The sequence below is a fragment of the Ostrea edulis genome, chromosome 10, assembly GCF_947568905.1.
Source record: "Ostrea edulis chromosome 10, xbOstEdul1.1, whole genome shotgun sequence".
Lineage (NCBI taxonomy): Eukaryota > Metazoa > Mollusca > Bivalvia > Ostreida > Ostreidae > Ostrea > Ostrea edulis.
This window is the reverse complement of record NC_079173.1, coordinates 48,456,948-48,483,556: the sequence shown is the minus strand read 5'-3', so window position 1 is coordinate 48,483,556 and position 26,609 is coordinate 48,456,948. Positions and strand designations below refer to the sequence as shown.

At 34.0% G+C, this 26,609-nt stretch overlaps 1 protein-coding gene across 2 annotated transcripts; it reads right to left on the bottom strand.

Annotated features, from left to right (window-relative positions):
- Window positions 1–1,374: 1,374 nt before the first annotated feature.
- Window positions 1,375–17,305, bottom strand: LOC125666250 (citrate synthase, mitochondrial-like). Of its 2 annotated transcripts, none has more exons than XM_056152495.1 (10): window positions 17,183–17,304; window positions 16,766–16,816; window positions 15,013–15,120; window positions 11,417–11,632; window positions 9,571–9,741; window positions 8,074–8,273; window positions 7,543–7,672; window positions 5,145–5,246; window positions 4,492–4,701; window positions 1,375–2,200 (listed from the first exon to the last, which is right to left on the bottom strand). In XM_056152495.1, exons 1-10 carry the CDS (start codon window positions 17,228–17,230, stop codon window positions 2,033–2,035), a joined length of 1,404 nt encoding a protein of 467 aa, XP_056008470.1. In that variant the 5' UTR covers window positions 17,231–17,304; the 3' UTR covers window positions 1,375–2,032. The 2 variants fall into 2 exon arrangements, with proteins under 2 accessions (XP_056008470.1, XP_056008471.1); XM_056152496.1 differs by lacking the exon at window positions 1,375–2,200 and adding an exon at window positions 4,013–4,111 and having other exon boundaries at window positions 17,183–17,305.
- Between the last annotated feature and the right edge of the window lie 9,304 nt (window positions 17,306–26,609).

The window sequence follows — 26,609 nt, the reverse complement described above, 5'->3', positions numbered from 1 at the left end:
TTTGCATGTAAAACCGTAGTCCCTATTATGGCCCCAACCTACCCCTGGAGGCCATGGTTTTTGCAAACTTGAATCTACACTATGTCAGAGAGCTTTCATGTAAATGTGAACTTCTTTGACCCAATGGTTCTTGAGAAGATTTTTAAAGATTTTTCCTATATATTTGTATGTAAAACTTTGATCCCCCCTTGTGGCCCCATCCTACTCCCAGGGGCCATGATTTGAACAAACTTGAATCTGCACTATGTCAGAAAGCTTTCATGTAAATATCAGCTTTTCTGGCTCAGTGTTTCTTGAGAAGATTTTTAAAAGATTTTCCCTATATATTTGTATGTAAAACTTTGATCCCCTATTGTGGCCCCATCTGACCCCCGGGGGCCAGGATTTTAACAATTTAGAATCTGCACTATATCGGGAAGCTTTCATATAAATATCAGCTTTTCTGGCTCAGTGGTTCTTGAGAAGATTTTTCCCATATATTTGTATGTAAAACTTTGATCCCCTATTGTGGCCCCATCTGACCCCCAGGGGCCAGGATTTTAACAATTTAGAATCTGCACTACCTAATAAAGCTTATCTATAAATTTCATCTTTTCTGGCCTAGTGGTTCTTGAGAAGAAGATTTTTTAATGATCCTACTCTATTTTTACCTTTTCTTGATTATCTCCCCTTGGAAGGTGGCCTGGCCCTTTATTTTAACAATTTAGAATTCCCTTTACCTAAGGATGCTTTGAGCAACTTTGGTTGAAATTGGCCTAGTGGTTTTTGAGAAGTCAAAAATGTTAAAAGTTTACAGACGGACGGACGCCGGAATACGGGTGATCAGAAAGGCTCACTTGAGCTTTTAGCTCAGGTGAGCTAAAAATTCCGTTTTTGTTGGCGATACAACCAATGCAAGTCTGCTGGACACACAAGGAATACCGGTATGTCTTTTCAAAATAGTTCTCTACGTTTTATGACAGCAGTAAAATCCAACACTAAAATGACCTGTTGTGTACCCAATTCTTCAGATTTTGCTTTGGTATATGAAATTACAGGCACCTGAAGTATGGACACTACTATAACAGTGTAGAGATAAGATTCTTCAGATAAAATGAAATCGACTGGCCGGGGTACTATAACAGTGTTGGGGGGGGGGGGGTACTATTGCAGTTCTTTACTGTAGATTCACCCCATTGTTTGGAGCTTTGTCAACAACAGTATCACATTATAAAATGGTGCAGAGAAAAACATGTAAAAGACAGACATGTATTCTCTGCAAAGTCCAACAATCGGGCAGATCTTATCCATAAAACTCGCCAATTTACGTCATGTGACCCATGTCGATGTAAAGGCATATTTACCCTCCTGTTGCCATACAACAAAACAAATGTGATCATTGAGACTTTTATATCTTGATAAATACAGCTACCAGAGGGAGTCACTGCATATTCATACTGGAAACTGCATATTCATAATGGAAACTGCATATTCATGAGTAAATTGAAGCCTTTTCTACATAATTGGTGTGTGTTATTTCTGCTACAAGATTACACATGGCACAAAATTAGGATTGGTGATGGCACATTAACATACCATGAATATTTCACTTTTACAAGGATTTTTCCCCCTCTTCCTGAGATATACATGTAAATATCCATGATATGTTGAATAACTTTGCATGAATTTATCTCTGAACCAAAAAATCAACTAAAATAACAGATGTCAATATTCACTTTTATCCTCATCCTTAATCAACAAATGGACATTAACAAACAAATCACTACTTTGACCATTCACACAGTCGGAGGGTCATTATATGCCAATTACTACACAATAAATATGCATTAGTTTGGTGTGTGACATTATTTCAATACATCTTACACAAAGACACATTCAATAGAAGAAATTTTACATCTCAGTACAGGAGATAGGTTCACAATGAATTCTCTATTCCCCCATACTTCTCTCTCGCTCGGTATCACTAAGAACGTAATAACAAGTCTATACACACAAACCCCCCAAATTAACTAATTTGTTAATTAAGTCCCTATCACTTTGCCTGACTGGCTAGTTTTTTCAAAGCTGGTGTGTCAAAGGATTTGGGCCGCTCAATTGGAAGTCCGAGAGCCCGGTCCCAGATTAGGGAGGCCATGCAGCCGAGAGCTCGCGAGACTCCGAACAGGACTGTGTAATAGTTCATCTCTGTCATCGTGTAGTGCTGCAAGTATAATATATAATAATTATACGACATCACGTAGTACTATAAAAATAAGACATCGTGTAGTGCTGCAAGTATAATATATAATAATCTGTCATTGCATAGTGTTATAATTATAATATATAATATGTCATCGCATAGTGTTATAAGTATAATATAAAATAATATGTTATCGTGTAGCGCTATAAGTATAATATATAATAATACGTCATCGCGTAGTGTTATAAGTATAATACATAATAATACGACATCACATAGTGCTATAAGTATAATATATAATAATACGTCATCACATAGTGTTATAAGTATAATAATACGACATCGCGTAGTGTTATAGGTATAATACATATTATTATACCTCAGTATGAGAATTCTATGCAACGCGTAATCTGATTGGTCTAGATGGTCACATGCCAGGGAAGACAAAACTTCATATCTCCCTCTCAAACATCATATCTCCCTATCATATTTACCGCTTGGGCAGCCTCATGCATTTTCCATAAATTTAACGTCAAAGACGACGAAATGTACTGTTACGTCACAATAAGTCCGAGCCATTCTACTTCCATAATTCGTAAGGCACAAAATATGCGGGTCTCTGATACACAGTTAAATCACCTGGTTTTGGTTGATACAAAAACAAGTAAATCAGCATTCAAGGAGAATGGTAAAACAAAAACTGGTTATCATATCACTGTATTTCGCTGTTTGTACCTTCTAATTCGTTGAGGCGCGGTGTTACCGTTAGGGCAATCTCAGCTACATACATGTACAATGTATAGATGAGCGGACTACAATCTCAAATGCAATTTTGTGGTCTTGCTTTGTTTCGGTATAATAAACAATTTATTGCATGATAGTGAGGGAGATATGAAGATTTATTCACCCAAGAAAAACCATATTCCCCTCGGGGAATATGATTTTTCTTGGGTGAATAAATCTTCATATCTCCCTCACTATCATGCAATAAATGTATAATAATTTGTCATTGCATAGTGTTATAAGTATAATATATAATAATATGTCATCATGTAGTGTTATAAGTGTAATATATAATAATCTGTCATTGCATAGTGTTATAAATATAATATATAATAATACGACACCGCGTAGTGTTATAAGTATAATATATAATAATATGACATCGTGTAGTGCTATAAGTATAATATATAATAATACGTCATCACATAGTGTTATAAGTATAATATATAATAATACGACATCGCGTAGATATAATAATATGTCATCGCGTAGTGCTATAAGTATGATATATAATAATACGACATCACGTAGTCTTATAAGTATAATATTCAATAATACGACATCGCGTAGTGTTATAAGTATAATATATATAATACGTCATCACATAGTGCTAGAAGTATAATATATAATAATACGTCATCGTGTAGTGTTATAAGTATAATATATATAATAATACGTCATCACATAGTGCTATAAGTATAATATATAATAATACGATATCGCGTAGTGTTATAAGTATAATATATAATAGTAACTAGAGACTGTTTTTGTGAAAAATAAATGTCTCCACAGCTCCCCAAATGAAACCTCTTCTTCTTAATGTACTGCATGTTATGGAGGGGAAAGCATGGGCAGGAACACAGACATTATGAACTTCAATAAGTCATATGGAGGAGAAGTGTTCACAAGCTATTTTAACATCCTCCACCCCTCTTAGATCCACTACAACTTTTAGGAAAATAAATGGACCGCTCAATCCCAACAATATGCACATCTACAAATGGCAATGAAGCATTGCATAAAGTTTCAAGTCTATCCGATAAACCATATATATAGGAGAAGCGTTCATACGATTCTGTGACAGACAGAGAATACAAAAAAGTCTCCCCCAGGTAGAGGGGATACATAATAATCTGTCATCGTGTAGTGCTGCAAGTATAATATATAATAATAAATATCTATAAAGAGAAAAAATTAAGGATTTTCTTACAAGTATAAAACAAAATTAAGGATTTCCTTCCAAATACAGTACAACACGATGACAGTGATGGGGATGAACAATGTTGATTCATTATAAACTTAATGCGGTATATCTACTTGGTATTAATACCTCACTTCTATATTCACTTGAAGAAGATCATTTCTATATTTACCTGTAGAAGATCACTTCTATATTTACCTGTAGAAGATCACTTTTATATTTACCTGTAGAAGATCACTTCTATATTTACCTGTATAAGATCACTTCTACATTTACCTGAAGAAGATCACTTCTACATTTACCTGAAGAAGATCACTTCTATATTTACCTGAAGCAAAACACCACTGTGGGCGTCGACATTGGGCCATGGGTTTTTGGCCTTTCCTTGCTCTAACAAAACATCTGGGACGATCTTGTACAGCTGAGACACCAGTTTAAACATGGAATCGTTAGGAAGTTTCTCGAGGGCAAATTCTCTCTGACACGTGTAGCGGGGGTCTGTCTTCCTCAGAACCGCATGCCCGTACCCCGGCACCACCTGGAAATAGAGAAGCCACCTTAACAGTGTACATTGCTGTTTACATTTATCTTAAAGACGTAGAAGTCTTCTATCAACCATTCACCCAACTCAAACAAAATTTGGATGAAAAAATTCCCAGTAACATAAATTGAGTTTATAAGAAATCTGTGGAATTTTCCTTCCAATGGTCTGGAACATTGACCAGTGGCCTTCAACAATGACCAGTAACCTTGAACTTTGAGCAGTGGCCTTGATCATAAATCCACAGGCTTATCAGTCACCTGAGTATTAGTTATAAGTATCGCTTTTGTAATTTTTTTTTGCACTGGTGTATTACATAACATACTTGTTTAAAATACTATTAAATACAAAAATTAAATAAAGCAATAAATTAAAATGTTCAGAAGTCTTGAAAAGTATTGAAAGTGATTTAATTCTGTGATGTAGTATTCCTGAGTTACCTTTCCTGACTGTAGCGTATTCCACACAAAGTCTCGGAGTTTCTCGTCGGAAACGGAGTCACCTAATTCCTGCTGGACCTGAGTCAGCCACACCAGCACTTCCTGTGAAAATGAAAGTACAAATGGTTAGTCCACAAACTAGCACTTCCTGTCAAAATGAAAGTGGAAATGGTTAGTCCACAAAACAAACTAGCACTTCCTGTCAGAATGAAACTAAGAGATTGTTGGTCACTCAATCTGATGGTCAGGTATACCATCAGTACCCTTCTAGTCTAACATAACAATCCACCCATACCTGTCTAGTCTAGCATAACAATCCGTCCATACCTCTCTAGTCTAACATAACAATCCATACCTGTCTAGTCTAACGTAACAATCCATACCTGTCTAGTCTAACATAACAATCCATACCTGTCTAGTCTAACATAACAATCCATACCTGTCTAGTCTAACATAACAATCCATTCATACCTGTCTAGTCTAACATAACAATCCATACCTGTCTAGTCTAACATAACAATCCATTCATACCTGTCTAGTCTAACATAACAATCCATACCTGTCTAGTCTAACATAACAATCCATACTTGTCTATTCCAACATAACAATTCATACCTGTCTAGTCTAACATAACAATTCATACTTGTCTAGTCTAACATAACAATCCATACCTGTCTAGTCTAACATAACAATCCGTCCATACCTGTCTAGTCTAACATAACAATCCATACTTGTCTAGTCTAACATAACAATCCATACCTGTCTAGTCTAACATAACAATCCGTCCATACCTGTCTAGTCTAACATAACAATCCATACTTGTCTAGTCTAACACAACAATCCATACCTGTCTAGTCTAACATAACAATCCGTCCATACTTGTCTAGTCTAACATAACAATCCATACCTGTCTAGTCTAACATAACAATCCATACTTGTCTAGTCTAACATAAGAATCCATACCTGTCTAGTCTAACATAACAATCCATACCTGTCTAGTCTAACATAAGAATCCATACCTGTCTAGTCTAACATAACAATCCATACCTGTCTAGTCTAACATAAGAATCCATACCTGTCTAGTCTAACATAACAATCCATACCTGTCTAGTCTAACATAACAATCCATACCCGTCTAGTCTAACATAACAATCCATACCTGTCTAGTCTAACATAACAATCCATACCTGTCTAGTCTAACATAAGAATCCATACCTGTCTAGTCTAACATAATAATCCATACCTGTCTAGTCTAACATAACAATCCATACCTGTCTAGTCTAACATAAGAATCCATACCTGTCTAGTCCAACATAACAACCAGCTTCCGAATTACAGACAAGTTAAGTAGTGCTCACTCCATACCTGAATGTATTACAGACAAGTCAAGTAGTGCTCACTCCATACCTGAATGTCTTACAGACAAGTCAAGTGATGCTCACTCCACACCTGAATGTATTACAGACAAGTCAAGTAGTGCTCACTCCACACCTGAATGTATTACAGACAAGTCAAGTAGTGCTCACTTCATACCTGAATGTATTACAGACAAGTCAAGTGATGCTCACTCCACACCTGAATGTATTACAGACAAGTCAAGTGGTGCTCACTCCACACCTGAATGTCTTACAGACAAGTCAAGTGATGCTCACTCCACACCTGAATGTATTACACCTGAATGTCTTACACCTGAATGTATTACAGACAAGTCAAGTGGTGCTCACTCCATACCTGAATGTATTACAGACAAGTCAAGTAGTGCTCACTCCATACCTGAATGTCTTACAGACAAGTAGTGCTCACTCCACACCTGAATGTATTACAGACAAGTCAAGTAGTGCTCACTCCACACCTGAATGTCTTACAGACAAGTCAAGTAGTGCTCACTCCATACCTGAATGTATTACACCTGAATGTCTTACACCTGAATGTCTTACACCTGAATGTATTACACCTAATGTATTACACCTGAAGGTCAGCCTGTGTACGTTTATCATTTCCTTGAATTGTCAGATTTTCACCGATTTGCCAGTTTGTGTAGTCTTTACTGATCGACCAGCTTGTACATTGATCTGCTCTTATCCCCAGTGGTCAGTCCATTTAATGGTCAGTCCATAACTAATTGGTCAGTCCATTTAATGGTCAGTCCATAACTAATTGGTCAGTCCATTTAATGGTCATTCCTTAACTAATTGGTCAGTCCATTTAATGGTCATTCCTTAACTAATTGGTCAGTCCATTTTGCGGTCATTCCTTACCTGATCAGTCAGTCCATTTTGCGGTCATTCCTTACCTGATCAGTCAGTCCATTTAATGGTCATTCCTTAACTAATTGGTCAGTCCATTTTGCGGTCATTCCTTACCTGATCAGTCAGTCCATTTTGTGGTCATTCCTTACCTGATTGGCCAGTCCGTGCAGTGGACCTGCTAGTCCATTCATTCCCCCTGCGAAGCTGATGTAGGGGTCAGACAGAGCACTTCCTATCAGGTGAGTAGTGTGAGCACTGACATTTCCCCCTTCATGGTCACTGAAATGTTTAACATCCATGTAATTTTAAGTTTAACCTCCTTCATGGTCATTGAAATGTTTAACATGCATGTAATTTTAAGTTTAACCTCCTTCATGGTCATTGAAATGTTTAATATATTTGCAATATATGTACCCTTTCATAGTCACTGACATGCTTAATATGCTAGTAATATATGTACTCTTTTATGGTCACTGAAATGTTTTATATTCATGTAATAATATATGCACCCTTTCATGGTCACTGAAATGTTTTATATTCATGTAATAATACATGCACCCTTTCATGGTATATTCATGTAATAATGTATGCACCGTTTCATGGTCACTGAAATGTTTTATAATCATGTAATATATGCACCCTTTCATGATCATTGAAATGTTTAATATGCATGCAGCTACCTGTGGATGGTGAGATAAAGTCGCATGAGCTCAGTGAAATCGGGATCTTCGTATCCCAGCATGCTAGTGAAGTTGTAGCTCCAGTCCTTGTTGGTATCTACGACTCCTACGGATGTTCCAGCGCGATACAGGTTTCTGTAAATGATGGCTGCGATGGTGGGCAGTCTGGCAATCAGGTCCATGGCGTCCTCGTACACAAACTACAAGATATCAGATGGTTCTTTTAGATATGATATACGAGGGATAAAATGTCTAGTTTGTACAATTTGATATAGAGAAGAATAAAAATGTGATAATTTGACATACTGTGCATCATGTTGTATACAGTATGGGTTACATCATGCAAATTACTGGATGCCTTCAATGTAGTTCTGCCCCTTAACATTGCAACTATAAGGTATGTAAATTTGAACTAGAGTTGATCCATGATTTTTTTTTTTAGCCTGTTGTTCTTTCTTGAAAACATGCTTTGATATAAGAAAATAAAATCTACAATGAACACACACTGTAAATATATCACTGCAGTATAAATCTACAATGTAAATATATCACTGCAGTATAAATCTACAATGAACACACACTGTAAATATATCACTGCAGTATAAATCTACAATGAACACACACTGTAAATATATCACTGCAGTATTTTTGGATTTTGCATACTTTCTGTTAGTATGATGCATTAATCTGTGTTTAGTTTTGTTATCAATCTTCATCACTGTATGTGGACATGGGCAATAAAGATATCTTATCCAATTATTCAGAGTACTTCTTGTCAAAGTAACATAACTGTATGAAACTGAACAAAAATCGGTAAAAATATCGAACAAAAATGAAACCACCGTAATCGTTTCAGCTCAACACTTTAATATAAAGAATTGATGTATATTCAAAAATACAATGCCCACAAATATTTGAAGAACTTTCCTATGAGCTATAAGGATTTTAGTTTGGAGGCATTTTATAAAAGAATGTATAAAGACATTTTATTAAGGATAACGAAGGTGCTGATATTTTTCAAAGTTTTACAATGTCACCCTCATTCTTGAATAAAAAGAATTTGCCTACAAACTCAAACCCTCCCCTAATGTTAAACAAATGAAAGAATAAACAGTCTACAGGTCCCGAAATTAACATATGCCCGTCAGTCTGTGACTGGCTAAAAGTCTGGCGGACTGACTGACATTTGATATAGTCAGTCCGATGGGACTGGTTAATTTTCTAAAGCATCATTTTGGAAAATATACTTAATATGGAATTTTTACACATTTGGCATGCTTCGACCTGTAGATATCAGACCATTCTGATTTGTAAATATAAATCCCACAATTAAGTGTTACAATATTGTCTGAGGCATATCTAGTTAAATTTCATTTCAATAACATTAACGAAAGTGTTGGACTTGTAAATTTCTCTGCGTACTTGTTGAAATTATACCCCATCAGTCCGGCTGGACTGGCAACATAAAAAATTAGTTTCATGCCCTGGTCTACAAACCTCCCAGTACTTGAGTTTGTTCACGCCTTCGGAGTACGCCTTTGCAAATTTACTCTCGCTGTTCAGCACGGTGATGGCAGCACTGAACTGGGTCATAGGGTGGAGATTGTGTGGGAAGTTGTTCAACATTGTGATGACGTGGTTAGGCAGGGGAGATCGCTCGTTCCATTCCTGAAACACAGAAAAGGTTGACATTATCTAGAATCATCACATAGTTAGATATCTTACTGTTCTGTGGCAGTGCCAAGATTTGAATTGTAATACTGTAAACAAGGGAATATTTAGAATTGTAATACTGTAAACAAGGGAATATTTAGAGGCGTAATACTGTAAACAAGGGAATATTCACTGTTTTATTTTCACCCCTCTAACTCTTGGTGTCAGTCGGTGAATTTAAGACTGGGCGAAACCATTTCCTTCATTCTCTCTCTTTCAACACAACTGTCTCTGGGCAAATTTTACATCGAGCAAATTCAGTGTGCAGAACTTGTCCCAAGTCTTCCATGATCATATCGCCCTGTAATAAATCTGTATACAGAACTGTCCCAAGTCTTCAATGATCATATCGTCCCGTAATAACTCAGTGTGCAGAACTTGTCCCAAGTCTTCCATGATCATATCGCCCTGTATCTCAAATTCTTTGCTTGCTATGTTGCCCTGTGTCTCAAACTCTTTGCTTGCTATGTTGCCCTGTGTCTCGAACTCTTTGCTTGCTATGTTGCCCTGTGTCTCAAACCAAACTCTTTGCTTGCTATGTTGCCCTGTGTCTCAAACCAAACTCTTTGCTTGCTATGTTGCCCTGTGTCTCGAACTCTTTGTTTGCTATGTTGCCCTGTGTCTCTAACTCTTTGCTTGCTATGTTGCCCTGTGTCTCTAACTCTTTGCTTGCTATGTTGCCCTGTGTCTCGAACTCTTTGTTCGCTATGTTGCCCTGTGTCTTGAACTCTTTGCTTGCTATGTTGCCCTGTGTCTTGAACTCTTTGCTTGCTATGTTGCCCTGTGTCTCAAACCAAACTCTTTGCTTGCTATGTTGCCCTGTGTCTCTAACTCTTTGCTTGCTATGTTGCCCTGTGTCTTGAACTCTTTGCTTGCTATGTTGCCCTGTGTCTTGAACTCTATGCTTGCTATGTTGCCCTGTGTTTTGAACTCTTTGCTTGCTATGTTGCTCTGTGTCTCAAACCAAACTCTTTGCTTGCTATGTTGCCCTGTGTCTTGAACTCTTTGCTTGCTATGTTGCCCTGTACCTACCCTGATTATGACCTCCACTTATAATATAATTTGAACATTCTTTATTATGTATAACATAACAGAATTAGGCAAAGCCTACACAAGCCTTCTCCAGCGATTTTTTCCCTTATATAACTGGTACCGATAAACGGTACCATTCCCAATGCCAAAAACCATTGATTTTTCCCAATTTACTTGCTGAAAATAGACCACTGACATCATAATTTACTTAGTCTGAAACGTTGTACAAGTTAACTAAAATGTCCACTTCCGGTATTAAAGCGAAAGTACAGATCATGGCAGAGCGCGTGTTTTGTAGAACTACGACAATTCTAAAACGAGCCTTTGATGATTCCTTATGTCTCACAAGAGCAAATATTAAAGTTAAAAAGTTTGTAAAGAGATGATTACTTCTTGATTTGTTCTCTTTTTTCTTTTCTTTTAGCTAAAATCATTTGCCGATACATTGGTAGAAAATTCCCAATTTGTTCGATTTTGACGCTATTTTTCCCAATTGAATGGGTACCGGTACCAGTGGGTAGAAAAAAATCGCTGTTCTCCCACCTGTAGCTCTGTTGGAATGTCGCCCTGTGTCTTTGTTATGTCGCCCTGTACTTACCCTAGTTATCGCCTCCACTTGTTGCTCTGTTGGAATGTCGCCCGTCACCAGTAGCCAGAACAATCCTTCAGGTAATGGCTGCTCTCCTCCTTTAGCCTTTGGGAGCAACTTCTGGCATTCTGGGATACTGTAGCCACGGAAACGGATTCCTTCATCTGGGTCAAGGACCGATGTTTCTGTGACAAGACCTCTTATTCCCCTCATTCCTCCGTACATCTATAATTAGATTTCACAGATTTAAAACAAGACCTCTTATTCCCCTCATTCCTCCGTACATCTATAGTTAGATTTCAGATTTAAAACAAGACCTCTTATTCCCCTCATTCCTCCGTACATCTATAATTAGATTTCACAGATTTAAAATGACCATATCTAAAAGTAGTAGGACTGAAATGATTCACTGAAATATCGATACTGTTCAAAATAAACAATCGATCAATGTGCGATTCATTGCTTTGATCGTCTGTTCGATACATTTTTTAAAATCGGCTCGGTGAAATACATTGGGCTTATCCTGTGCTTATTGTTTTGACATGCATGAGGTACAAAATGGCGTCCAATAACAGTCAGACTGTTGTTAGCCTTGAATCTGACAAAAACAATAAGGAACTTAATCAGTTTAAACTACTGACAAGCATCTTACTGTTCAGCGGTTTGGAAACAGTTTGCTTTCAAAATTGAGACTGTGAATCTTAGTAATTAAATCTATCTTCAGAGTTATTATTAGTTTCTTCTGTAAAATGTAACGTATTAAAAGTATTGAATCATGACATAAGTATTGTATTGAATCATGACATAAGTATTGTATTGTATCGTGACATAAGTATTGTATTGTATTGAATCATGACATAAGTATTGTATTGAATCGTGGCATTTAAGTATTGTATTGAATCATGACATAAGTATTGTATTGAATCGTGGCATAAGTATTGTACTGAATCGTGACATAAGTATTGTATTGAATCATGACATAAGTATTGTATTGAATCGTGACATAAGTATTGTATTGAATCGTGACATAAGTATTGTATTGTATCATGACATAAGTATTGTATTGAATCGTGACATAAGTATTGTATTGAATCGTGACATAAGTATTGTATTGAATCATGACATAAGTATTGTATTGAATCATGACATAAGTATTGTATTGTATTGAATCATGACATAAGTATTGTATTGTATTGAATCATGACATAAGTATTGTATTGAATCATAACATAAGTATTGTATTGAATCATGACATAAGTATTGTATTGAATCATGACATAAGTATTGTATTGAATCATGACATAAGTATTGTATTGAATCATGACATAAGTATTGTATTGTATTGAATCGTGACATAAGTATTGTATTGTATTGAATTGTGACATAAGTATTGTATTGAATCATGACATAAGTATTGTATTGTATTGAATCATGACATAAGTATTGTATTGAATCATGACATAAGTATTGTATTGTATTGAATCGTGACATAAGTATTGTATTGTATTGAATCATGACATAAGTATTGTATTGAATCATGACATAAGTATTGTATTGTATTGAATCATGACATAAGTATTGTATTGAATCATGACATAAGTATTGTATTGAATCATGACATAAGTATTGTATTGTATCGAATCATGACATAAGTATTGTATTGAATCATGACATAAGTATTGTATAGAATCATGACATAAGTATTGTATTGAATCGTGACATAAGTATTGTATTGTATTGAATCATGACATAAGTATTGTATTGAATCATGACATAAGTATTGTATTGTATTGAATCGTGACATAAGTATTGTATTGAATCGTGACATAAGTATTGTATTGAATCGTGACATAAGTATTGTATTGAATCGTGACATAAGTATTGTATTGAATCGTGACATAAGTATTGTATTGTATCATGACATAAGTATTGTATTGAATCATGACATAAGTATTGTATTGAATCATGACATAAGTATTGTATTGAATCATGACATAAGCAGTGCTCCCACTGGACCAGAATTCCCTTTCGCCACTTTTTCGGGGAGTGGCACGGCACAAATAATCACATGCTTTACAATTATTTCCATCATATTATATATTATTTTATTCATTACACTTATTTTAGCATTTTGAATCAGTTACATTACTTAATCATATCCAGCTACCATACTTAAACATTTCTTTCTGAAATAATAAGAAGTTGATTTGTTTGATAAATTCTATTATGGAAATAAAAATTCAGATAATAAATCATATAAATATAAACTTCATGATGCTACACCCCTCAGTGAAAACATTGTGTACATTGGCCGAAATGCAGATGTCACAAAACATCAAGCCCAATTTAGAGTTGTATCTCAACCATTCCCTATTAAATTTCCGTTTTTGTATGGAAGATTTTGCAATTTGGAGAGAATCAGATGTTTGAGCAGGTGGGGTTAACTGTAAAGCCAAACATAGATATTTTTTAATTTTAGACTGACTAGGGTCAGAAGCTACAAGTTTAGTGTCAAAATAGAATGGGGTGCATAGTCTTATGAGATTAGCATTTTTATACTGTTGCGCACCAAACTTCAAAGAAAATTATTTATTAAAATTGCTATGTCCATATCAATGGTGACCGACCGCATTGTTTATGAAATATTCGAACTAAAATCAAACACATCAAAATCTTGTAATCAACAAATTTGGCCGCAAAAACAAACAATTGATGTATTCATATACACCATAATACGGCCAATTTAATTACCGGTCGGTTCTCTGGTTAAGAATTGACATTAATGTGGAGATGATAACACGATAATGAATACGACTTTAAATGTTAAACAATTGACCACAGCAGGGTAAACAGCTGTCCGATGTACTTTATTACATAATCACCGACTTTTTTGCAGCCATAAATTACCTGAGGCTGTGACCAGCTCTGTGTGCACTGGAGCGACGCGAGATTTCCGGTCGCACGCGTTGACTGAATAAACAGATTTTGACTGCATAAACAAACAAGCGATAATGTGTCACTGACAAAGGATTAAAAATACAATTTATTGCAAAAAGGGATTTTCGCCACTTTCAATTTTTTTTCGCCATTTTTGAAAAAAATTCGCCATTGGCGAAAATGGCGAAGCCCAGCTCGAGCACTGGACATAAGTATTGTATTGAATCATGACATAAGTATTGTATTGAATCGTGACATAAGTATTGTATTGAATCGTGACATAAGTATTGTATTGAATCATGACATAAGTATTGTATTGAATCATGACATAAGTATTGTATTGTACTGAATCGTGACATAAGTATTGTATTGAATCATGACATAAGTATTGTATTGTATCATGACATAAGTATTGCATTGAATCGTGACATAAGTATTGTATTGAATCATGACATAAGTATTGTATTGAATCGTGACATAAGTATTGTATTGAATCATGACATAAGTATTTCATATCGTATTGTGAAAAGGGCTCCTCATTTCAGCCCTAAAAATAGCCCCCAACAGACTGAACTGACATTGAAAATCACATGACATAACTAACCCATAATTCTCACTGTGTTACACGTAGTACAACTGTTGCCACGGTTACAGTGTTTTATACTTACCATGTCTACTGTGACCTCTCCGACCTTGGTTTTTCCATGTTCCTTACGGAGAGCAATCACTTCCTGTTGTTTCTCCGGGATTTTAACTGACAGCACCTCCTTAAGATTCTGTAAATATTCACTCAATTTAGTGGATTAAGTCAGATGCACACATTCACTTTTTTTTTTTTTTACAACAGCTGATATACAGCTGACATGCATGTTTTTGTTTACAATGACTGTTACATGTACATACTAGTAACATACATCATTAAAGTAAAAACATCACAGTGTACATCAGTACATAAAATTGGTATCAAAAACATATACATTCAAATATGGACTGGACAGCGGCATGGAAAATTATCTGTCAATGAAATCTCCACACACTTGACAGTATAGTGGTTTTGAGGGGTGTGAATTTTTAGGATTTCTGATCGGACTCCGAGCCTCTGATATTGCATGTGTTGCTCAGTGTTTTTTTACCTGTGATCTCTCAAGGCGAGCGGACGTGTTTCTTTAAGCACAGCACTGTGGTTATTGTGTATGCTTCATCTTTGTAAGTTGTCCAGCTTGTCAGTTAATATATACATGTTTAGAAGCATTTTTCTGGTGTTCAGTTTAAAGAAAATCACCACAACAGCTAAATTCTTACCATTCTACCATGGTTTGACATTTACATTTTTGAGCACTAGACCAGTCGGGCTAATTCAAATGATTTTTACTAGACCTGACTTTATATCCACTAGCCCTGACCAACTTTCCAGAAAAAAAATGTGGACATATTAATGAAGATGCATACCATCTCTTTTTTGCTTGTAAAAATTACTCCAGGGCTAGAAATGATCTTTTTAATCGCCTTTTCATGCTTGACTTGGTTAATATTGATACAAAATTGTTATTATGCGGTGATGTCAATTTACCTCTGCAAACTAATATAACTATTTTTTCAGTTGTTCATAAATTTATAGAAGAAACTTGTAGATTTGTTTAATCATTGTACATTTTACCTGTTAATTATTACCTTGCATGACATATTGTAATATTTTAGGAGAGGGACTTGTAAGTTGTCAGATATTCTTTAGTCTATTTAGTATAAAATGACCTCAACCGGCTTTTTATTTAATTTATATTTCATAAGCCCTGCTTTGTTTCTTCCTAACCTTTTCTTTTTTTCTCCTGGAACGTCTTTCCTTGAGGACGAGAAGTCGTATTTAAATATAGAGACATTCCCGCACATATGTCAACACCGATAAATAGCTGTTTACGACGTAGTTTATTAACTTGATAAACACTTTATTATAGTCAATTCAAATAAACTGTTTAAAATTAACATCGAGTAGATGTCGTAAAACATCACTTCCGACCGCGACTTATTTGTTAGAACTAAAAATAGAGATTATCCCATCACACGGTTCAAGATTGCTTGCAAACTCTTTACAGTTAAAAATGAAATATCTTACGGTTTAAAGTAGAGTTCCTTGTTTATTTTTTTAACACGACCAGTCGGACTAGTAAATCAACATTTTACCCGACCAGACCCATCATATAGTAGACTCGGTCGGTCGGACGTGCCTTAGTGTCAAACCCTGTCTACAACTCATGTTACAAGTATACCTCACTATCCTTATATTATGTCATTGTGTTCAGCTAGCAGTCTAGACAGCTAAAACCTCAACACCTTATCCTGTGTTAGCGCCAGCTGATCGCCACTTAGCTGATGTTGCAATCGTAGTAATGTCAAAATATATTACACCAAACAAAAGTAACTCACAGTGGTCGTTGATGAAGTCTGTGTTCCATAAAAGCAAGATGGATGCACGCACTGAAAGCATAACAAAAAATATAATAAATATCTATGATATACCCGAATACCGCGAAGTCACAATGCACTTACCGGCCTTCGAGGAAATTCGAGCCAAATCGACATATTTTTTTTCTTGTATAATACAAGCATGGAACTAAGATAAATCAATAAGCATTGCTTATATCTAACACAATGTGTTTAATTGACCACAATTTAAAATTTGCAGGCAATTTCCCCGAAGAAAAAAATTCTGACATGAACATACACCTAGAAAATGTGCCTCGTAAAACAAGCACTAACGAGTTTACAACGCTGTGTTGGACAACGCGTAAGAACAAGTAACCGAGAGAAGAAAACGTCTACTTTTATCTCGTGTAATTTTACCTTGTGCTGACGAAGGAGACGAGACGACACTGTCCGAAACATCGACATCGTTTCTTTTTCACGGATCTGAACCAAGGTCGATTCTAACTACACTGACGTCATCGTCACGTGATACGTGGCTTTCTCCGATCCCGAGCGTAATTTTCATTATGTACAGTGCATGGTGCACAGTCAAAATGGTTTGCTTTGAACATATCTTATTGTCATCCCAAATAAGAATCTGAGCATTGACAATATACAAGTTCATAATTCCAAATATGCCATTAAAAAGAATATTTCTGGCTTCTTTGTACCTAGGACACGTAAATAATTAAAAAAGAAAAAGAAAAAAGAAAGTAATGATGGGAAACAAATTTAGATTGATCTGTAATAAAACAATATTGGATTATTATGTGAAAGACTGGTATTCAAATTTACAGAACTATAATGAGGGCAAATTAAGCACATATGTGAAGCTCAAACAAAACCAGGGTTATGAAAATTATCTAACTGTAGGTAGAAATTTGGATCACAGAAAGTCATTGAGCAAGTTAAAAATTTCTTCTCAGAGGTAAAAATCGAAATGGGTAGGTTTATCAACATTCCTAGAGAGAGGACCGATTATGTACAAAATGCAAATCTAATAACATTGAAAATAAAATATATTTTTAATAGCATGTGAAAAATATGATAACGAAAGAAAAAAATTTCAAAACAAATTAATGATATTCATCTTCAACTTTTCCATAAGTACACTTAACGGACTATCATTAATGGTATTACAATGGAATATATAATGATTGAAATGTAAGATATCATGCTTTTTTATTGACTGTTCGAAAGATCACACCCGTCCGAAATCGTCCGAAAATTTCACACCGTCCGAAATATCACACTCGTCCGAAATATCAACACTCTCCCCTAATGATATTAGGCTACAACGGAACAAATCTTTGTTTGACATACATTGTGCCTAAGCCTTGTGTGAATAATATTTAAATGACCGTTGTCACATGCCAAGTAAAGAGGATGTGATTTTTATTTATTTTTTTTAAAATTATTTATTCATAAATTTCCCCAGATATTCACGCCGTTTGATTTCAACAGGTAGGTAATTCCACTCATCTATAACAGTTATAGATAACAGTTAGTACAAATGAAGTTTTATAGATAACAGTTAGTACAAATGAAGTTTTATAGATAACAGTTAGTACAAATGAAGTTTTATAAATAACAGTTAGTACAAATGAAGTTTTATAGATAACAGTTAGTACAAATGAAGTTTTATAGATAACAGTTAGTACAAATGAAGTTTTATAGATAACAGTTAGTACAAATGAAGTTTTATAGATTAAAGTTAGTACAAATGAAGTTTTATAAATAACAGTTAGTACAAATGAAGTTTTATAGATTCGTAGTTTACATTTAGGTACATTGAAATGGTGTATTTCTTGTGTTGTGGTGTACGTGTAGTTTTGTCAGGAAAATATCTTTAAAATAGTTTGGAATCAAATTCTAGTCCACTTTATACTTTATTGTTAGTCGTGTTATCTAATATATCTACAATGACTTGCTCTGTGATAAGTATCTGATTAATTTAATATATCTACAATGTCGTGCTCTGTGATAAGTATCTGACTAATTTATCATATCTACAAAGACTTGCTCTGTGATAAGTATCTGATTAATCTAATATATCTACAATGACTTGCTCTGTGATAAGTATCTGATTAATTTAATATATCTACAATGTCGTGCTCTGTGATAAGTATCTGACTAATTTATCATATCTACAATGACTTGCTCTGTGATAAGTATCTGACTAATTTATTATATCTACAATGACTTGCTCTGTGATAAGTATCTGATTAATCTAATATATCTACAATGACTTGCTCTGTGATAAGTATCTGATTAATTTAATATATCTACAATGTCGTGCTCTGTGATAAGTATCTGACTAATTTATCATATCTACAATGACTTGCTCTGTGATAAGTATCTGACTAATTTATTATATCTACAACGACTTGCTCTGTGATAAGTATCTGACTAATTTATTATATCTACAACGACTTGCTCTGTGATAAGTATCTGACTAATTTATCATATCTACAACGACTTGCTCTGTGATAAGTATCTGACTAATTTATTATATCTACAACGACTTGCTGATTAATTTATTACATCTACAACGACTTGCTTTGTGATAAGTATCTGATTAATTTAATATATCTACAATGTCGTGCTCTGTGATAAGTATCTGACTAATTTATCATATCTACAAAGACTTGCTCTGTGATAAGTATCTGATTAATCTAATATATCTACAATGACTTGCTCTGTGATAAGTATCTGATTAATTTAATATATCTACAATGTCGTGCTCTGTGATAAGTATCTGACTAATTTATCATATCTACAATGACTTGCTCTGTGATAAGTATCTGATTAATTTATTATATCTACAATGACTTGCTCTGTGATAAGTATCTGACTAATTTATTATATCTACAATGACTTGCTCTGTGATAAGTATCTGATTAATTTATTATATCTACAATGACTTGCTCTGTGATAAGTATCTGATTATAATTTATTATATCTACAATGACTTGCTCTGTGATAAGTATTTGACTAATTTATTATATCTACAATGACTTGCTCTGTGATAAGTATCTGATTATAATTTATTATATCTACAATGACTTGCTCTGTGATAAGTATCTGATTATGATTTAATATATCTACAATGTCGTGCTCTGTGATAAGTATCTGACTATAATTTATTATATCTACAATGACTTGCTCTGTGATAAGTATTTGACTATAATTTATTATATCTACAATGACTTGCTCTGTGATAATTATCTGACTGTAATTTATTATATCTACAATGACTTGCTCTGTGATAAGTGTCTGACTAATTTATTATACCTACAATGACTTGCTCTGTGATAAGTATCTGATTATAATTTATTATATCTACAATGACTTGCTCTGTGATAAGTATCTGATTAATTTATTATATCTACAATGACTTGCTCTGTGATAAGTATCTGACTATAATTTATTATACCTACAATGACTTGCTCTGTGATAAGTATTTGACTAATTTAATATTTTACAAAGAGTAGACAACTCAGGTGATTTAGATTTACTGTCTCCGACATTGGATTTTGATGAAAAATAATTACATGTAGTGAACCAACCCTTTATTATATTGAACACACCATTGATTATATTGAACACACCATTGATTATTTTGAACACACCATTGATTATTTTGAACACACCATTGATTATATTGAACACACCATTGATTATTTTGAACACGCCATTGATTATATTGTACACACCATTGATTATATTGAACACACCATTGATTATTTTGAACACACCATTGATTATTTTGAACACACCATTGATTATATTGAACACACCATTGATTATTTTGAACACACCATTGATTATATTGAACACACCATTGATTATTTTGAACACACCATTGATTATTTTGAACACACCATTGATTATATTGAACACACCATTGATTATTTTGAACACACCATTGATTATTTTGAACACACCATTGATTATATTGAACACACCATTGATTATTTTGAACACACCATTGATTATATTGTACACACCATTGATTATATTGAACACACCATTGATTATTTTGAACACACCATTGATTATATTGAACACACCATTGATTATTTTGAACACACCATTGATTATATTGTACACACTATTGATTATATTGAACACACCATTGATTATTTTGAACACACCATTGATTATTTTGAACACACCATTGATTATATTGAACACACCATTGATTATTTTGAACACATCATTGATTATATTGTACACACTATTGATTATATTGAACACACCATTGATTATATTGAACACACCATTGATTATTTTGAACACACCATTGATTATGTACCTTTCACATCATAATCAGGAGTGGTTCAGATTACCATTGACTGATAAATCTGTTAACTGTTTAATGGCTACTATTGACTGATAAATCTGGTCACTGTGTAATGGTCGTCTCATTGTCAGATTACCATTGACTGATAAATCTGTTCACTGTGTAATGGTCGTCTCATTGTCAGATTACCATTGACTGATAAATCTGTTCACTGTGTAATGGTGGTGTCATTGTCAGATTACTATTGACTAATAAATCTGTTCACTGTGTAATGATCGTGTCATTGTCAGATTACCATTGACTGATAAATCTGGTCACTGTGTAATGGTCGTCTCATTGTCAGATTACCATTGACTGATAAATCTGTTCACGGTGTAATGGTCGTCTCATTGTCAGATTACTATTGACTGATAAATCTGTTCACTGTTTAATGGCTGATATTGACTGATAAATCTGTTCACTGTTTAATGGTCTGTCATTGTCAGATTACTATTGACTGATAAATCTGTTCACTGTGTAATGGTCTGTCATTGTCAGATTACTATTGACTGATAAATCTGGTCACTGTGTAATGATCGTGTCATTGTCAGATTACCATTGACTGATAAATCTGTTCACTGTTTAATGGTCTGTCATTGTCAGATTACTATTGACTGATAAATCTGGTCACTGTGTAATGATCGTGTCATTGTCAGATTACTATTGACTGATAGATATGTTCACTGTGTAATGGTCGTCTCATTGTCAGATTACTATTGACTGATAAATCTGGTCACTGTGTAATGGTCGTGTCATTGTCAGATTACTATTGACTGATAAATCTGTTCACTGTGTAATGGTCGTGTCATTGTCAGATTACTATTGACTGATAAATCTGGTCACTGTGTAATGGTCGTGTCATTGTCAGATTATAGAACGCACGTCTGCTGATCTAGAAAGTAAACTGCTGCTTCCTCTACCCTCCACTCAAAGTTTCTCAATCTGCAGTAACTTTTCTGGAGACTGGTCAACGACAAGATGCAGCTGGAGAGTGGTCAACGACAAGATGCAGCTGGAGACTGGTCAACGACAAGATGCAGCTGGAGAGTGGTCAACGACAAGATGCAGCTAGAGAGTGGTCAACGACAAGATGCAGCTAGAGAGTGGTCAACGACAAGATGCAGCTAGAGAGTGGTCAACGACAAGACGTAGTGTCGGTCTCCTTAAAGATAGTATCTGTCTCCTTAAAGGGACTGATTCACGATTTTACCCAAAATTTTGTTTTTCACTTTAAATGATCAAAATCTACTGTCTAATGTGTTTGAAAGATTTCACATGAAAATTAAGGTTATACATCATCACAGAAGCTCATTTTAGAGAGTTTATTATTTGTTTTGTAAACAAAGATTGCGGTCTGCTATTGTTTACGAAATTTTCAAAAGAAATGGATATCGATCTAAGTATTATTAAATCTTTCACATTTCAAGCATTTTGGGGGTGAAATGTGTCATCTAAAAGTTAAAATTTGTTACTATGCAAAATTAAGATGCATTATATTGCAAAATTAATATTTCACTTGTTTGTTTGTTTACATAAAAAGACTCCAGTCTTTGTTTACATAACAAATATTTAAGGCTAAAATATTACTTTTATTCTTGCATTCAGAAGGTCAAAATTTTGGCTCTCAACATTAAATGAGCTATATTTCTAATGTTTAACATTAAATGAGCTGTATTTCTAATGTTTAACATCAAAAAGGAAAAATATTTTTATCAAAAATCGTGAGTGTCGCGGTCTCATTAAAGGTAATGTCGGTCTCATTAAAGGTAGTGTCGGTCTCAATAAAGGTAGTGTCGGTCTCATTAAAGGTAGTGTCGGTCTCAATAAAGGTAGTGTCGGTCTCATTAAAGGTAGTGTCGGTCTCATTAAAGGTAGTGTCGGTCTCATTAAAGGTAGTGTCGGTCTCAATAAAGGTAGTGTCGGTCTCATTAAAGGTAGTGTCGGTCTCATTAAAGGTAGTGTCGGTCTCATTAAAGGTAATGTCGGTCTCATTAAAGGTAGTGTCGGTCTCATTAAAGGTAATGTCGGTCTCATTAAAGGTAGTGTCGGTCTCATTAAAGGTAGTTTCGCTCATTAAAGCCCCGTGAGAATACTGAGCTTCTGCTCCTGTGTAAAATAATTGAAGGACAAATCTTGGTACTTCGGATTGTAGTTTTAACCTAGCGTTATTCATTTAAATTGTCTATATTCAGAAGAAAAATCCTAATGTGATCCAGCAAGTCGATCGATTAAAAAAAATTCAAACCATGCATAAAAAATTGGTTTATCTTTCCCATGTCAAATCGGTAGGTACGAAAAAAAAAAGGAATAAAAAGAATTTTTAAAAATTCGTTTCTCGGGCATAGTCCAATTTCGCTTTTTAATCAACTCTCATTTTACATTTTGAATTCAATAAATCAATTTACGGATTTCTGTAAGAAATTATTACATACATGCTGAAAAAATGAAGAAATTTCCCTTTCAAAGCATCTCTCTCGATTTCTCGGGATGTTTGGCATTTATTCATGAGCATCATCTTTGTAATTGATTTCTTTCAGAGAGAGAGGGAGAGATAGATAGATAGAGAGAGAGAGAGAGAGAGAGAGAGAGAGAGAGAGAGAGAGAGAGAGAGAGAGAGAGAGAGAGAGAGAGAGAGAGAGAGAGAGCATATAAGTGATGAACGACACGAACATTATAGAATTCCCAATATTCGGGATGACCCGTCCCTACTTTACGATGATGGAATAAAGCAAAGACAAACTAGCACTAAAACTAAATTAGCACTAAAACTAAACTAGCACTAAAACTAAACTAACACTAAAACTAAACTAACACTAAAACTAAACTAACCCTAAAACTAAACTAACACTAAACTAAACTAACACTAAAACTAAACTAACACTAAAACTAAACTAACACTAAAACTAAACTAACCCTAAAATTAAACTAACACAAAAACTAAATTAACACTAAAACTAAACTAACCCTAAAACTAAACTAACACTAAAACTAAACTAGCACTAAAACTAAACTAACACTAAAACTAAACTAGCACTAAAACTAAACTAACACTAAAACTAAACTAACACTAAAACTAGATTAGCACTAAAACTAAATTAACACTAAAACTAAACTAACACTAAAACTAGATTAGCACTAAAACTAAACTAACACTAAAACTAAACTAACACTAAAACTAAATTAGCACTAAAACTAAACTAACACTAAAACTAAATTAGCACTAAAACTAAACTAACACTAAAACTGACTTAGCTCTAAAACTAAACTACAAAAGTTAAGAACAAATAGGGCGTCTATACAAATGCTCATTTTGTAAAATGCGAGTTTCATTTTGTTTTGATATGTCCAGCATTTTTTGATCTACATGAAAAATATATCAAATCTTATTACTATAAAAACTCTTCCTTTTTCAAACTTGTAGAACCTTCTAGTGTATGTAACTTTAGAACTATTCATATCCATATAGATTTGTCAGTATTTAGTGAAAGCTACAAAACAAAGAGAAGCATTATTTGTTAACTGTCATTAATGATTTTTCATTTTTTGTTATTTTAGATTTATTTCTGCCCCCCCCCCCCCCCCCCCGATGATTATATAGTAGTTACGTATTGTAATATTTCTAAATTGTCTGCCATTTGTCTGTAATGTACAATATGTACCTATGTTTGGTCAATAAACAATATATGTATTGAAATCGTCAGGTTTTTCACGGAGTTGTATTAATAATATACACATTGAAATCGTCAGGTTTTTCACGGAGTTATATTAAGGAAAGTCCGTGCTTTTACGTACATGTATCCGGTTTTAAATTTTAAACACTGACTAGAAAGTTCCAGTTATAACTTCTTTGTCTGATGTTTGTAGTTTACGAGAACTGTACGAGTCAAATTTAGCATTCAAATGTGAATCTTAAATATATTTACCATGATTTATTATAGTGTCAAGTCCTCACTAGCTCCAATGGTACAAAGCAAAGTAATATCTACACTGATCTCTAAAAGGCTCATAGCTTGCAATCTTAGCCTGAACAAGTTAAAAAGCATACATAGGCGTGACCCTCACAGTGGAATTCAAACTGTTTTTAGTGAGTTTGTGTTTGGTTCAAAGAAACCAAGAATTATAAATCCTCAGAACATTATCAGTAAAGTTGTTGAATATTGGAACTCTTCTTCACAAGTATTTTCAAGAAACAAAATTATTTGTACATGAGCTGTAGTTGCTAGAATCTACATATATGTTACACTATATTTATTTTTTCTATAAGTATGAGATAGCATGTAGGTATTTTTATGTATGATATGATTGATAGCCAAACAAAAAAAGAATAACACACACACCAAAAAAATTGTGAGAAAAAGGAAAGGGTGGGGTCCCCCACTCCTTGTGTTCTAATTGTCTGGTAGGACAAAATTTTCAGTATGTTTTACACACATATATATATATTGTCATATTCTGTTAATCTTGATTTTAAGACTGTATTTGCTGTTACAATTTACTATTTTCAAAATGTGCAAAGAATAATTGTAAAACTTAAATTTAAAAATGGGGGTTTACGTATTCAAGAAACCATTTTGCAAAATATCTCTGGTCAACTATGGTAAAATATGTTTTATTGTTAACCTTAGATATAATTCTAAATATTTTTAAAGAAAAACTGGCATGTAAACAATTTAGATTTTGAGAAGTTTTCAAAATTGCGATATTCTGTGATTTTTTTCTGAAGGATGTGCGCAGATTAAACAGCAATTGTGTATGTTTTCAATTGAATATCTTTAAAAATTCTGTCAGTAAATGAATAGCTATTGGTCTTTATATATTATAGCTTAATATAATGTGCTTTGGTGCATATTTTTAATAAAACAAGAGATCATGCATTCTTATGTTAAAATTTGGCTTTTGCATTTGGGGGTATATGTGCTCTGTAGCACATAGTATAAAAATAAACCCGCAAAGGTATGTCTAATATGGTTTTTTTAGTTAGTTTATGAATTGTTAAAGTTATTTAAATGGAAAAAAAAATTGATTGACAGAAATTTCTAATAGTATTTACCTACCTTAATAATATACACATTGAAATCGTCAGGTTTTTCACGGAGTTGTATTAATAATATACACATTGAAATCGTCAGGTTTTTCACGGAGTTATATTAATAATATACACATTGAAATCGTCAGGTTTTTCACGGAGTTGTATTAATAATATACACATTGAAATCGTCAGGTTTTTCACGGAGTTGTATTAATAATATACACATTGAAATCGTCAGGTTTTTCACGGAGTTATATTAATAATATACACATTGAAATCGTCAGGTTTTTCACGGAGTTATAAAAATACGTCTTCAACAAGAAATAATTCTGAAGTAATAAAATTATGAGCAGCTCGTATAACTTTCATCTTAACAAATAAATAAATGTATGAACGAAAAATGATAGTTTAACGAGTTTTGAATTGAAAGA